This window comes from Ambystoma mexicanum, chromosome 8 (assembly GCF_040938575.1).
Source record: "Ambystoma mexicanum isolate Mex_15411 chromosome 8, UKY_AmexF1_1, whole genome shotgun sequence".
Lineage (NCBI taxonomy): Eukaryota > Metazoa > Chordata > Amphibia > Caudata > Ambystomatidae > Ambystoma > Ambystoma mexicanum.
In genome coordinates this window covers 143,886,363-143,902,497 of record NC_090929.1, presented here as the reverse complement: position 1 = coordinate 143,902,497, position 16,135 = coordinate 143,886,363, and the positions used below count along the sequence as shown (strand labels likewise).

The window sequence follows — 16,135 nt, the reverse complement described above, 5'->3', positions numbered from 1 at the left end:
TACCTGTGCTTCCTGCTGGACTTGCTACTCACGTCTCCTGAGAGTCTGTTCTCTGTTCTCTGTATCCATTGGAAGGCGGATTTCCTCCATAAAAACACCACGCTAGCGCGGAGCGTGGCGCGCTGTGTGACACTGTCTAGTGCCTGGTGCCTGCGCTGCGATACAAAACGTTTGGCTATTTCCGCTAGAACACCTACAGCTATGAAGTCTTGAAGCAGCCTGACTTCACATCAATCACGAGCAATTGTCTCCGAGCCGTCCAGTCCAATTGTGAGTTTGCCTTGCTTGGGATGTATGTTTTTCTAAGCTGTGCCTATAATATTGTTGCGTGAATGACCGAGGTGTCAGCTGTGATGGGCTCCTAAGAGGCTCCTACCAGTGGGTAACTGCAGGCTGTGTCCTTTGAGCTCCCTGTGGCTGTGCTTACAACAGTTTCCAATCACCTCTCATGCAGTCTTGGGACTATATATTTTGTTCCCTGCACAGAGTTCCACGTGAGGAGTGACCGAAGGATCCCTTCCCTTGAGCTCATTATTCGGGTCTTACCAACATCAGCTTCAGTTGACTTTTGCTGCTGTCTTTGCCAAACCCTGTATGTAATATGTGGAACTTTAGCCTAAACATACCTTTTTCTTTGTCCGGTGTGCCACTGTTGGCTCTTTGAGCTCCTCTTAAGGGACTTACAAATAACGGCATCAGCTGACTTTCACTGCTGGTCTACATTACATCTTTGAGGAGCGTTAGTTGGAAGTTTCCTTGCAGCTCCACATTTTAAGATATTCTAGGTTACCTGGAATGGTACCCTGTTTTAGCTGTAAGTTTTTGCACATGTGATTAAGTGTCACGGTGTTATTTTAAAGAGTAAGAACTGGAATTTCATATTATAGGGTCATCCCTTGAATTTGCAGATTTTACTTAGGACTCTAATTCTATTCCTTTTTTATCCAGAACCTGAATTTTAGGATATAGTAAATTTATGAATTTGTCATAATGTATCCCTTTTCTATCTGGTTACTGTTAATCTATGAATTTGAAATAAATAATGTAGGATTATTTATTGGACCTGAATTTTAGGAAATTGTAAATTTATCAATCTATGATAATTTATTTTAGAATAGGAACTGAATTCCATCCTTCTAACGTATTAAGAGATTAGGAGCGGGACCTGGATCTGGCCTTCTCACTCTGGACTTGGCTTCCTGATCTAGTGATCATCTCACCTTGAAGAGACAGGGTCTTTGCTCGGCTAGTGGGCAAGCCTGGTTTCCCTTTGGTACCTGTATCCTGTTGAGGTTTACCCTTTCCTCTTCTGTTCCCTGCTGATCTTCTGACCATAGAATGCTGCAAAAGGGAATTGGGAGCCAATTGACTGAAGATTCAATTGATGATAAACCAGAAATGGTACCTTTTGTAGGACCACCTCCCCTCCCCCATAAACCCCCCCCCCCCCCGTTGCTCTGCCTTGGGTCATTGATCCTGTAGAGGACAAGAATTTGGGGGCCGGAATCAAAACAACTGAGCCGGAGGCTGGGGATGAACTGTACCACTCTCGCCTATACAAATGCATAGTTGCGCCTCAAATCCATAATGTAGGCTACTGCGATTCCAATTTAAGTTCTCCAGAACATCACTTAGAGGCAGCCGGCCCTAACTCAGAATCATTGGCCCCGGTGGAGGTTGATGGTCTTATAGGTAATAATAACATAATTAAGAGGGGGTGGAGAATTGCAGTGATCATCAAAAAGATCAACTATTGGCAGTGCTTACTCAGAACCTGGGGGCAGTCTCGACCATTGGGGATCGCCCTGCAATGCAAGGGGAGGATGGTAATGCCTGCGGTTTCTCCTCCATGAGGGAGGACACACAAAACAGTAACAGGTAAGATGCCCACACAAAATAAAAATAAAAATGAACCTCTTTAATGGCTTCTCTGTGGGTTTGGTTAAAGGATGCATGGTCACACATGAAGATGCTCATATTACGGCACATGTTTTGGGTTAGAAACCAAATTCCAAGAATGTTATACCTTTTTCTCCAATTGCTGGACAGAAAATGATTAATTATTTTGGGGGAAAAACCTGCACCAGTACCAAAAAAAATCTATAATTCCTGTGAGAGTGATCGCTAGAGTATTCCCAGAGAAAATGAGCGCCATGATTTGAGCGTCATAGAGTTTGCTGATCTTGCTATGCAAAATATTGGAAAGGTTAATGCAGAAGACATGTGGTGCTTCCTATTCAGGGTCACCCACGGAGCTAACTAACTTTATCAACGAATATACAAAAAACAATGGCTCCCAGAAAGGGGCCTCACTTCAGAGTTAAATAATGAACATTTAGAAGACGCCCTACTTCATCACACTCTTAGGGAGGTATCCAATAGGTATACAATAGAATCCATCTTACGCAACCCAATGTATCAGCCTTAAACGTGGTCCTTAGTTCATTTGTGAAACTCTATGATCATATTTGGGCCGAAGTTATAGCACATACCAAACTTTTTTCTGAAATGTATAATAGATTAGAGGGACTAGAAACGAGTTGTGGGTTAGTCTTACAACAAAGGATAACCCAAGAGGTTGACTCGGTACTGACGGACAAAGTGAGGGAACTCAATAAAAGATTGGAAGGGTTTGAGAAGACTTGTGCATCAGTAGTGAACCAGCGGGCAGCTGAAGTCTTGGTTTCTGTAGTCCCCGGTTCGGTCGGCTTATTGACAGATGCTGGAGAACACATTGTAGGAACTCAGGGTGGGCAGTGTACTCTGGTGAACGGCTTGGTACTTGAGCAAGATGCCTCTAAGGCTGAACCTGATATAACAGACTTAACTATTGATGATGTCCCTGAGAAAGTAGTCATACATAAAACCAGCGAAAAGGGGTTTAAGGCAAAGAAATAAAAAAAAACAGAACAATTCCTCACGTACATATCTCTGCAATCTCACTATACCGGAGTCTCTGACTAAGAGAGGCTTACCAAATGTGACGACACCTGTTCTGGAGGAAAACAGGAGAGAATACTCGAGGTGGGAGTAGTATCCACCTGCATTGGGGAGGGACGCCAGCATCTAGGAACTGTACCACAAAGGATGAGATAGGTGAATATGGGACACAGTCCATAAGGGCGGAAATCGGTATCCAAACTGATCCGGTGGTGAGCAAATCAGTGGAATCCAATGAAGGATTTAGGACTGGACTGGGAACCATCCCAGGAGCCTCGGGAGTAGGTGAGAACATAGTTTGGGCGGAGCATGGTACACCACTGGGTACAATGTTTAAAGGTGAGACCCCAGCACTAACTATTAACAAAATAACAGTTAATCCTGAATCCTTTAGGTAGGTTGTCACCTTGGTTGAAGAGGGTGACTCACTTTTAGAGCGCAAGGCCAGCACACGACTGTTTGAGAAACTGTACCTCCTGGGCCTCCCCTGTCCACCGCCTCATCAGGCATTGGACGAGGTTATTAGGCTGGTAGGTGGTGATCTGGGTGCATTGGGTATGACAGATATTCAGTGACCAGAGCAGGTTAAACTATGGGGAAAATGCATGTTCCAAATGTTACACAGAATCCTATGGATTATGAGCACTTTCACGGTACCTTTGTTTCTCGAGATAGGAAACCCTAGGGTCCAGGAGTGGTGGGATCAATGAGTATACTGAGGGGGGCCAAGGGCAGCAATATCCAATCTATGCATGGTAGTAATAGTGGAATCATAGGTTCATCTGATGGTATTAATGGAAATCATAGAAATGATCTGTACACCACCCAATTTATACAGATGACGAGCCGATGGTGACCGGCAGGTCAGTGTGTTTGAACCAGGGAAATGTTCTTAAAACCTTTGCGGAGATCCCGAACATGAATCTCCTATCCTCCTGCGATCTCAACAGGATTCAATTCCCAGACCGTGATCAATGGAAGAAATGCAACATCTATTTTAACTCCCAATTAGTTATGAATCTTGTAACAGCTGAAATTGATACTTAGGGAAAATTGGGGTTTGAGGTCAGATTACTGGAAGTGGAGCATGAACCCTTAAAGGGTAATTCTAACTATGGTAGGAATCTGAAAGTCATGTTCCATCCTGACAGACACAGACAAGCGAGGCAAAAGTACAGTGGCTTTAATAAACAGAAAGCAGATTGGGCCCAAATCAAAGCAGCCCTGTGGAACTGATGCCGCTCCAATAAGTATAAAGCCGAAACGATTGATAGAGGATGATATAAAACTAAAGTTGTTGTCTTGGAATACAAGGGGGAACACTCATCTGTTAGCCAATCCAGAAACCGTTGCCATGCTGAAAGAAAGTAACTGCATTTTTCTACAAGAAACTTGGCATTTAGATAATCTCTTTATAGATGGTTATGAACTGTTCTCACAACTCGCAAAACTTAACCGAATAGAAAGACCCTCCGTGGATCTTTTGATCGTGATCAAGGGGACATTTTTGGCTAGGGCAGTGCCAAATCCCCCGCTCGGATCATGGGTGTGAAACTGTCTTCCCAGGTGGGGGACATTGAAATTCTCCTTGTTAGTGTGTATTGGCACAAGGGGATAGCTGACGTAGATTTTTTTTGGGTACAATTAACACCCTAATTCAGGATTGGCAGTGAGCTGCTCCCAATGGCAGGCATTTATTGGCAGGAGACCTTAATTCGGATTGTGGTCCTATGTACAATAATGTAGTACCCTGTAGACCCTACCAGGAATAATAGGGGGGAAACCATAAGCAGCAATGGAGGAGAAAGTGGATCCTATTGTTCGAATCCTTGGGTTTGGCCTGTCTGAATGGGGATTGGATGCCACAATTCAATCAAACCTACTTGGCGCAGAGGTAATACCTGGTCTACCATAGACTATATCTTTGTAGATGTAATCACCTCTAATTCAAACACTGTGGTTAAGATCACTGGAGTGATCATAGTGTCCTGAAAGTTGACTTTGATATACTAGTATCCAAGTCGATTAAAGGCAATTTAACCAATATTAGAACAGAAGGACAGGGTAAAGGGATTAGATGGTCCCCCCCCCTGAATATAGGGACCCTTAACAATAAACTGTCCTTGGTAGTACCCTGGAATGGAAACTTAGTTTTCACCCCCACAGAATTTGATAACTTTTTTGGGTTGCTTGTTGGATAGGGCTAGCCCAAATTTGATGTTAAGCTCTTCATGCCATAATTACAGGCATATTTTTAATGATCAACAAGCCGGTGTGAAAGCATCTATGCATCGTAACCTGAGGTCAATTTGATGCTCTAGCTGGAACCAAGCTAAAGAAAAATCCAGAATTAAACTGCTCAAACAAAGGTATAAAAATTACTGTAGATCCAGAAAGGCAGTGATGTTACAAAAGGACACAGAAATGATGCTGTGTACCTTGTACCTTAGTCAAAAGTGATGAAGCAATTCTAGGCTTTGATTAACAATCAAGAGCTTTCCACTGTCGTTAAACAACGCGATGGGTTGATTTTTTTTACTGATTTGTATGGAGTTACACCAGGCGTTTAGCTTGAGAACCCTGGTGTTCTGCCTGAATGTGGTGGGGGTGAATGGCGACCAACTATTGAGTATGAGGTGGAATCAAAACTTATTAAGAGTGCTAAACCCTCCTGGGCGGCAGGACCCAATGGCCTGACCCAATAATACGGTCAAGGCCGACCCTGCTGTTTGGGTGCAGGTTCTCACCATGCTTTTTAAGAGCATCCTGAAAACCAGAAAAATTCTGATTTCGTGGCAAACTCCTATGTGGTTCCTATCTTTAAACAGGGAGCGAGAGATCAGCCTAGAAACTATCGACCCATAGCACTAATCAATGCTGACTGTAAATTGTTTGCTGCATCCTTGCTAACCCATTTGAATGCGTGGATGACTTCATCACATCCACTATATAAATTCCAGACAGGGTTTTGAGTAGGTCATTCCGCAAACTTGAATGGTTTAGTTATGAGAGCACTACAGGAAGCAGCCTGGGGAAAGTATGGTGGGGAAATGTATGTGGCTTTGATTGACCGGTCAACTGCTTTTGACCATGTTATTCAGAGTCATCTGTGGACTAAGCTTGTGAAGTGGGGGGCTGCCTGGGGGTCTGTTGCGCCTTATTATGGCTCTCTACGATAATGCAGTGATCTGCGTTAGACTGAACTTGGAAGGGAATCTTTCCCGTAGGATTGTTAATCGGGCGGGCCTAAAACAGAGTTGTGCTCTTGCCCTCTGTCTTTTTATTGTATAGGTTTTTGATATAGGAGGTTATCTGGCTAAAGTAGGCCTTGTTACACCGAAATTGGGAGAACTGTGTATTGCTTGGCTAGCTTATGCCGACGATTCTTTGCTCCTAGACTGCACCAAGGTGGGCCTCCAACGTTTAATCGACTAATATGTAATACACGCGACAGAATGGAATGATTGTTAACCCCCGTAAGACCTGCGTTTTGGTGTTGGTGACGGGACGAAAGAAACAGAGTTGGAATAGGCAGGGGTCTCTATAGAGAGCACGTTGAGCGTGCTCTACCTGGGGTTCCCCAGGCTGGCCCAACCTTCAGGTTTGTTCCTCAAACAAAAAGCATCTGTCCTATCCAATCAAATGACCAAATTGGAGCAAAAATGTGGACGCTTTTTTATTATGTCCTCGAGTTGCTTCTACGAAGGCAAGGTTGTTCCTAAACGGATATATGGGATAGAGCTTCACTATCTAGAGCTGTTGAAATTTTGGGAAACTTTGGAGGGAGGGTTGTGGAGACGGACACTTAAATTGACTAATAATATCCTTGTGGCATACAAATTGGGTATAGAATCTTTCGAGGCCCTGGTGAGATGGAGATTGTTATCCCTATTTCATTGTTTAATAGCCCCAATGCTGAATATGCTTTACGTTGATCTGGGTAAACTGGTGCCAATGTGTGGATCTGGGCATGAATCCACAGATTTTTAAGTGCATTTCGGGATATCGGTGACCAGTCTCTCAGTGACCTTAATACGGACAGGGAGATATTAGTCACAAACCCTTAGCAAAGAGTGAAACGATTACTATTTCAGAAAGACTGGATCACAACAGATTCCACTCTTACCCGTCCTTGTGTCATCTACAGGGGTATCATAAAAGACGTGGGGTGATTTCACCTTTCTATTACAGTTTCCAATCCAATATTATCGGAATATTATCCTAAGACTGCGTTGGAACATTTTGCCTAGCCAGGAACTGTTATTACGCAGGGAAATTATAGGCTTGGAAGATTCCTACTATAGATTTTTGAGAAGGTAGGTGAAACTGAAACTAACTGTGAGGCACCTACTACTATCCTGACCGGCACTCTGTAAAGAAAGGTCTAGCCATATGATCAAATTTCCGAAATGGCGAGTTTGGGGGGATGAAAACAATATATGGTCCTGGTGTATTAACATTCAGAACACCTCAGAGGGTTTAGCGATTGCATCATTTATTAAATCCCTGGATTTATAGAATGAACTGGATACAGTGTCTTCTCCTACCCTGAAGGCTCAGAAAATAAAACATAGGCTCCCTTTATAAAATCTAATTGGGGCAGAAATTCTGTGTAATTTGAGCCCTGGATTTGTCTTACTGTCCTTTCCTTTTGTTGTTGTTTCCTATGTAATTTGTGATGGAATGAGTTGAATTCAATGATTTTATGAATGTTGATTTTATGATAGGGTTGGTGTAAAGTGTTATTAATGCAACTTATGGTTAATGGGTAGAATTCAGTGATTTGGCTTTGATATGTTGATTGTTTGATATCGGTATGTGCTAAAACCGTCTTCTCTGTGGAACAATGTCACCTTTTTTGTTGTAGAATTATACGTAACTATTTTAGTATTCAGGTCCTAGGAATTATCAATAATTATAAAAATGTTTTGCATTTGTTTTAAAACAAGTCCAATGAAATGATAATATTCATGAAGTTCCTCTGTTTTTGTGTAATAACGCTGGCTGAGAAAAAGTGTAACAATGTTCTTTTTTTCTTCTTTTTTCATGTATTTTATTTGATATTTCTGATGTAAAGGTTTCTTTTGTAAACCATATACAATAAAAAATAAAAAAAATAAAAGAAAACTCAGAAGAAGCTCAGTTTAGTATTTGGGGCAGAGGATTTCTGGCCATGGAGTCAAAATAATGAGAAATCATTTAGCTTGTGTGATCAAGGGGATTCCTGAGCCCCAGAATAAGGAAAAGTTAATATCTTTCTAAACATTGCAGAATATAACAACATTTGGTCAGAAATGTACTAATAAAGGGAATTTGGTAAAGTAAAATCAATACTGGACAAAACAGCAGTGTTGAGTGGCTGTCCGCAAGCAATAACGTACAAGTTACTTACCTTTAACTGTTGTTCTCCAGAATAGATCTGGCACGGATTCACATGCTCTTGAATATTTCATCTCGTCACACTGGCAATCCTCGTTAAAAAAAGAAAGCAGTCTTGCTTTAAACCTAAAACAAAAGCCTTTCTTGTACTAACCAATCACTGTAGACTGGGTCATACGGCACCCATCCAATGACTATCATCTCCCTAATCCCGCCCCTGGTGGCCATATTTTGATTCAAAGCATGCAAGGCGCCAGTATGAACCCAGAAGAGAAACACCGGGGAAGGAGGGAGGGTTCACATGTGAATCCATGCCAGACCCATGCTGGAGAACAACAGTTACAGGAAAGTAACTTGTTCCTTCACCTGCATGGGGTCTGCCATTCACATGTACATTAATAAGATTACACAGCAGTACATATACACAACCATGGGCGGTGGCAAGGCTCAACAGAAGTATACTCACTTACCCCTGGAACGCACTCACCTCAGACAAACAGGTTGCGTAGCACTGCCTGGCCAACCCTGGTCTCTGTGGAATCCCTGTCGACAGTAGAATTTCATGAAGGTGTGTTTAGACCTCCGCGTACAAGCCCTGCAAATATCCAGCAGGGGAACACCAGAGACGAATGCTGTCGTTGCAACGATAGCTGTGGTGGAATGAGCCCTCGGCCGATCTGGAAGTGGTCTGTTGGCCAGACAATGACAATACATGATGCAGCCGGAGAGCCACTTGGATATGAAAGCCTTAGACAGGGCCTTCCCTTGATTCACAAGACCAAAATTCGCAAAGACCTGTGACGTCTTCCTGAAAGCCTTTGTGCGTTCCTTCAAGGGATGAGCAACGTCCATCATATGCAGCAACCTTTCAGTGGGTGAAGAAGAATCCAGGAAGAAGACTGGAAGTACCAAAGGCTTGTTGAGGTGGAATTCAGAGGGGAACTTTAGCATGAAGAACGGATGTGTCCTCAGCACCCACCTCGTGGCATGGAAGGATGAGTATGGGCATTTGCAGGAAAGAGCCTGGATCTCCCCAACCCGCCTGGCCTTGGTGATGGCCACTAACAAAGTGGTCTTCCAAGAAAAATACTTCAAAGAGGTTTGATGTAGAGGGTCGAATGAAGGTCCCATAAGCTTAGTAAGCACTAAATTGAGACCCCACGAGGGACAGGAGCCTTGACTGGTGGAAATGTCCTGAAGAGGCCCTTTAGGAACTCCTTGACCTGCCTGTGCGACCATAACGATAACTTGTCAGACGACCGTGTATAACGGGAAATGGCAGCCAGATGTACCTTGATGGATGCATGAGCTAGGCCAGACTCGGCCAGTGACAGCAGGTATGGCAGGAGCTCTAGGGCCATAATTCATAGAGGTGCGATAATCTACATCCTGCTCCATACCGTGCACCGCTTCCACTTGTGACTAACAAGTAAGCGTAGAGGACACTGTGGCTTTAGCCAGAACGTTCGTACAGTTTAGCGGGATGTCATAGTGCCCAAACGCTAAGGCTGCAGGAGCCAAGCCTTGGCATTCAGTGACGCTGGATCATGATGCAATATCGATCCTCCTTCCCTGGACTGGAGGTCCGGAAGAGGGGGCAATCTGAAGGCCGGTGCCATCGCCATGCAGAGCAGCTCTGTGTACCAGATCTGGCCTGGGCACGCCGGGACGATGAGGATCATCTTGCTGAGACAGCATTTGAGTGTGTTGATCACAAGTAACAGCGGTATTGCAGAAATGCGTAAAGGGAGAGGCCTTTCCATGTGAAGGAGAATGCTTCCCCCATGCTCCCTGGCTGCTGAAATCTGCTGGCGAACCTCTCGCAAACAGGTCGATCTGGGGCTGACCCCACATGCTGAAAAGACATCTGTGTTTGCTGCAGTTCCCATTCATGGCAGGATCGCAGCCCCCTGCGGAGAGAGTCTGTGATGGTCTTTTTTATGCCAGCTAGGTGGAATGGTATGGGAAACATGCCATGAAGAAGGGCCTAAAGCGACAGGGTTTGTGCCGCAATGAAGAGCGCAGGAGAGCAGATTCCGCCCTGCTTCCGGATGTAGAACATCATGGTTGTATTGTCTGTGAAAATCCTTACTACCCGCCCATGGAGAAGTGGTGGGAATGACTTCAGGGCCCAGACCACGGCCCGAAGCTCCAGGATGTGGATGTGCAAGGCCTTCTCCTCTGGAAACCAGAGTCCTCTAGTTTAAGACTGACTGGTATGGGCCCCCCACCCCCAAATCTGTCCAGATGCGTCCGTGGTGACTGTCGCCTGAAACGGAGGGGCTCGAAACGGTGCTCCTTGTGTGAGGTGCTTGCTATGCCCCACCAACAAATGGCTTGCTTGAACTCCTTGTTGAGGGCACTCGTGTCCGGCAACTTGCCAGTGACCTGGAGCCGCCTGCTGTCTAAGAACTCCTGCAGCAGTCTCATCTGTAACCTGCAGGACAGAATCAGGGGAATGCAGGATGGCATCGTCTCTAAAAGCGACTTGATGCTGCGGACTTATGTGACCCTTGTCGCTCTCAGCTGAAGGACCATCCCTAAAATGGCTGCCACTCTGTCCTTCGAGGGGAACGCCAGAGATTCCACTGTGTTGAGACGGGCGACCAGAGACAGCACATTCTGCGATGGCACCACACAGGATTTCGGATAGTTGATTGAAAATCTGTGTACCGTTAGACGGTGAATGTTCTCAGTGTGTTTTAGCAGCAGCTGTTGAGTAGGGAACCGGACGAGCCAATCTTTCCGGTACAGGTAGACATGAATGCCTTTGAGGCGCAGGTGGACTGCCACTGGTGAAACAAAGCCCAAGATCTTCCTGTGTCTTGGATGTATGAGGACGTGAAAATAGGCATCCTTAAGGTCATGAACTCTAGACATGAACTCCCTTTCCTCCAGCTGGTCGAGCACCTGTTTTATCGTGACCAGACTGAACTTCAGAAACTTCAGGTACTTGTTGAGGCGTCACAGGTCTAGGATTGGACGCCATCTTCCTGACTTCCTTAAAACCAGAAAGGATCTTGAGTACACAACGCAGCCTCGGCAGTGCGGGGGGTGGGTAGCTGGTTGGTTTCTATCGCCCCTTTCTTTAACATTGCTCGTACCTTCCGTAGCTGCTGGTCCATGCGCAGCTCCTTTCTTGCCACTGGAGGAATGTATGGACACTTGTGTTCGAACTCCAGGGTGTGTCCTTGGCATACTATGTCCAGCACCCACTGGTCTGTGGTGATGTTCTCCCCCGAATTGCGTCAGACTTGCTTGGGCATTTGCACCTGAGCTTGTGGACGTCGGCGGCGTTGCCCCCCTGCAAAAGCCTGCGACTGGCTTCTGTATGACACTTGTGAAGAGGATAGGGAGGGACGGCGGTAGGCGGTAGCTGCATAGGCTTTAGAGCATCTCAATTTTCCTCTGGATGACCGAAAGTCTCCTCCATGACCTTGTCCCCATCAAAGGGCATATCCACAAATCTTTGACTCTACATTCCGCCTGAAATTGGTGGCCTTAAGCCATCCTTGCCTTCTTAATGCCACTTCATTACTCAACTGGCGGAAGCCCGAGTCCGCCACATCTGGGGCCACCGTAATGGCGTGATCGAAGCCACCTCTCCTTATTGAAACAGGGCTAGGGCCTCAGACATATTGTCCTCAGGCAGGAAATCTAGAATTGAGCCCAGTTTATACCATAGCTCCCTATAGTAGCGAGCAAGTATCGCCAGAACATTTGCAGCCTTAACTGTGGAGGCAGCTGTGTAGATAATGCGCTTTCTCATGGCGTTGAACTTCTTCCCTTCCTGATCTAGAAGAACTAGGGACTTAAAGGACGGGATTGCTGACCGCTTACTTGTTGCGGCCGAGACAAAGTCTGGAGACGGCTGGGATCTGAGGCACTTGGGTGCCGAGTCTGGAAGTCTGTACTCCTTTTCCAGCCTATCCTGTCTGGGTGGGGCTGAATTTGGGGCCTTCATAAGGGCTAGGCCTTCTTCCCACACATCGTCCAGGAGTGGAATTGAGGTTACTGTATTTCTGGATGAGGCTTGCCTCTCATACAAGAACCTCTCCTTTTTCTTTTCTTTGGGCACCAAATTGAACAAGGTTTATGCCCTTGACAACATGGAGTGGAAGGAACCCACTTCACCTGGCGGGGACACCATGAGGGTGTCATCCGTACCCATTGGTTGGCCGTCAGCTGTTATGAAGTTGACAAACTCATCCATGTCTGTAATACCTGTATCCTCTACCACTGTGTCCGTTAGGTGTGGGTCCTCCACAAGGGGGTGGTGTTGCTGGTGGTTGTGGGCAGGGTGTATGCCTTGGCCTTGGTGGGCTGAGCTCTGGGGTGGGTTCTACTGGAACAGCCTGTGGAGGCAGGCGCTGTTGTATCTCTGACACAAGAGTGTGAAGAGTGATAAGGATATCCAGGGACAAATCTCTAGGACTTGTGGGTGCCGGTGTCGATGTGCCAGCGCCATTCGTTGGCCTTCGAGGGCTATAACGCTGCCTCAAGGGTTGACCTCTGAGGCTTTCATCCTCCTGGCGTGAGTCATAGCCCTGTACGTCCCTCCTCCTCCGAGTTGTAGACCTGCCTAACAGGATCCTCCCTTCTCTTTCCGTGTCCCCTTGGAGGAAGCAACGCAATTGGGGTCTTCACTGACTGCGTAGTCGTGGTCGAGGAGCTCAGTGTCCGGAGCAGTAGTCATCAGCCAAGAAGGACAGAAAATTCTCACAGACGATTTTGACGAAGACATAGTAGCTGTAATATTCGTCGACGGGACCGTTGACGGGGCTGTCGTGGGTGTTCTCACAGACTGGGCAGCCGTCAACGAAGTAGGCATCGACGAGGATTTCACCATGGACGCGGTGGTAGACGGCGGCTTCACCAACGGGGAACCTTGTCCGTGGATTGCAGATGGCTTCTTCGATGATGAGGGCCTAGACAAAGATCCTGCTTCTTGGCTGTGAGGCTACTTGCCTGGTTTATGCTTCTGAGAAACACCATGCCTTGATGATGACAATGACCGATCACACGAAACTCCACTCACCGGAAGGCTTACGGTCGACGGTGAAGGTGAGTAGGCATACTACGAACTGGGACCCGACAGCAGCAGGGACCCTCGTCGGATGCGCAGTTTGGCACTTTGCCTTCTTATGGACCTGTGAGGGAGATTCCTCTGTGGATCTCGACCTCTTACCAGAGGGTGAACATTCCAGAGGTCGTCCGGATGTGAAAGTAGCCTGTGAGCTCCGAGGAGCAGCACCCTGCTCCTCCTTTAGCCAAGCCACCTATCTGCGGTAAAGGTCTCATTTTGGCAAGGAAACCTCGACAGATTTCACAGCCAACCTCGTGATCGCGGTGTAGACAATAGAGGCACCTCATGTGCTTGTCTTCCACATAGACATTCCTCAATCCTCATCTGGCATGGAGCTTAAACAGGCTCCTCTTTTCTTCTGACATGGCAAGGCACGTAGTAGGCCTCGACTAGGCCTTCCAACATGAGCATGAAGAACTGACGATGTAGCAGTCGATCTTCACCAGCGAACAGAGGCCAGTCGCCGGAAATGGATATCGGATCAGAAGAACAGAACGTTTGGATCAAAACACGATTCTTTGTCAAAAAATACAAAAATAGTACTTTTGCTAAAAGAGCAACTATAGAGGACTCCCAGCACTGAAGCGTGCAGTTAAATAAAACTGAAGATGGCCGTCAGGAGTACAAGAAAGGCAGTTTTTTAGTAGGTTTGTTTAGAGCAAGACTTTCTTCTTTTTACTGAGGATTCCCAGTCTGACGACGTGGAACATCCATGAGCATGTGAATCCATGCCAGACCCCATGCTGGAGAACTATTATTTCAATGGATGTGAGCAATGTGAGGGTAGGAGCAGTGTTAACCCAGGCGGGCAAAGGAGTTTAAAACTTTGAAGTGGCAGGCACGGATTAGTTAAAGGGCACAGAGCAAACTTATGTCCATGGTGAAGTTGGCTATCGGTGCATTTAGATCTTTTCAGTGGGGAACACATTTCAAAGTTAGGATATATCTAAAGCCATTGCGGTATAAAAGTTTACACACAGTACTAGCACTTTGGGTGGGGGTTGATAGACAATCAGGATGCTCTGGACCTTTGAGGTATACAGTCTAATGACATTTTCTATTCCTGTGAGCAACAGATTAAATCTACCAGTGGGAAGGGTCATTCCACAAGCACAAAGGAACAGCAGTAAAATGTATAGGCTGGCACAAGGCACAAAGGGATAATTACTGCATGAGCTGCCACTGTCCCACATGCATTTCCATCCCTTTAATTATGATCATCGGTTTTATTCAGAAACATTAAAATATTTCATACAAACAAATGACAATGCCAGCCATCTTGAATTATAACAATCAAATACCCATTCTACGTGGAATACCCAAAAAGTGGACCATAATCCGAATGGTATTTACAAACACTCTAAAGTAAATGTAAAAATCAGTTTTCTTTGCTAGACAAATGTCACAGTCCAAGAAGGAACATTTGTACAGCATGCAGTAATTCTAGTTAACCACGTGTTTATTTGTGTTTTAACCGCCTCTAAGGGAGCAATCTTGTGGGGGGTTCATGACCCATGAAATATCACTTGTGGTTTCAGAATTACTGAATTTGCAGTCACTCAGAAAAAGTATTGCATTCTCATAATGAGCTCGATTAGCGTGAAAAGAAACATCCTACCTGGAAGCATGTTGGCCCAGGTTTTCCTGGCGGTATGTCAGACTGATAATAAACCTTGAGCTCCGGGATCAGTGCAATAACGGTCTTAATGACCAGGGAAATGATATCGGACCACACCTTCTTGACGTCAACCCCTTTTGATGAGAGTCTGAAAAGAATGCTTGAAAACGTCCTTTTGCTGCCAGTGTGTGCATTGTCTGAGTGCACAAAGTTCCCGCTATGAATGTTAAGTGAATAGTTGGTTAAGTGCATAAAGACGTGATGCAGGTTTTTGTGGTTGGGCTCTTGATATGGCTCTGTACAAAACCTAGAGAGTCCATCTTTGGCTATATAGATTTCGAGTGGTTCTAAAGACTTTAGTAAGACGTAGAGGCGTATGTCAAATTTCAGTTTGTCAATAAGCAGCGGCTTGCTGATATATTCCTGGACCACGGACGGTCGGCTCTGAATGCTTCCCATCAGCCTTATGTCAACAGGGTCTTTAATGAGGTAGATTCCATCGCCTTGACTTCCGCCATCGGGTTTTACTATGAAAGTCGGCTTCCACGATGGGTCCTTTTCTTTCACCATGCTCACCTTCAGAAGACAAAGAAAGAAATCGGTTATCTATTTGTTTTTAATACACTCGCATACACAGACACGCAAACGGTTATTAGCAACCTGGAGACGAAACAATGTTAGGATGTGCAAAGGATTGGACAGGATAACTTAACTGCTTCACAGTGGCTGTGTGATTTTACTACTCCAAAATGTTGGTGGTTGACATTGTAAAATATGAAGTACACTTGATATGTTTCCAATAACAGGGATAGTTCAAGTAATCTTACAAACATGTCTAAGAGTGGTTTAATGCAAAGTTGAGTCCTGATGCGTTGTGGGCAATGACTGACAAAACTGGGCATCAGTAAGTTACATGGCTAATTGGGAAATGGGTTGAAATAATCTACATTTTGAACATTAGAAGACAAACAGGCAGCAATGACTTGCTATATTTTAAACAAAGAGTTATCCAATTGCAATCAGGAATACAGATATTCATCGTTCCAAGCTAATTTTGATTAACGTCCATGCCTATGAGGAAATAAAGGCTTTCCTAATAATTAGACCCCTTT

At 45.3% G+C, this 16,135-nt stretch overlaps 1 protein-coding gene across 2 annotated transcripts in view; it reads right to left on the bottom strand.

Moving 5' to 3' along the window:
- Positions 1–16,135, bottom strand: part of TTLL11 (tubulin tyrosine ligase like 11) — a 1,410,454-nt gene that overhangs the window by 799,265 nt on the left and 595,054 nt on the right. For both annotated transcript variants that reach the window (XR_011268496.1, XM_069609505.1), the window contains exon 4: positions 15,024–15,599. Coding sequence is in view for 1 of the 2 variants with exons in the window: in XM_069609505.1 (XP_069465606.1) it covers positions 15,024–15,599 (576 nt within the window). In the remaining variant the exon portion in view is untranslated. The remainder of the gene's footprint in view (positions 1–15,023; positions 15,600–16,135) is intronic.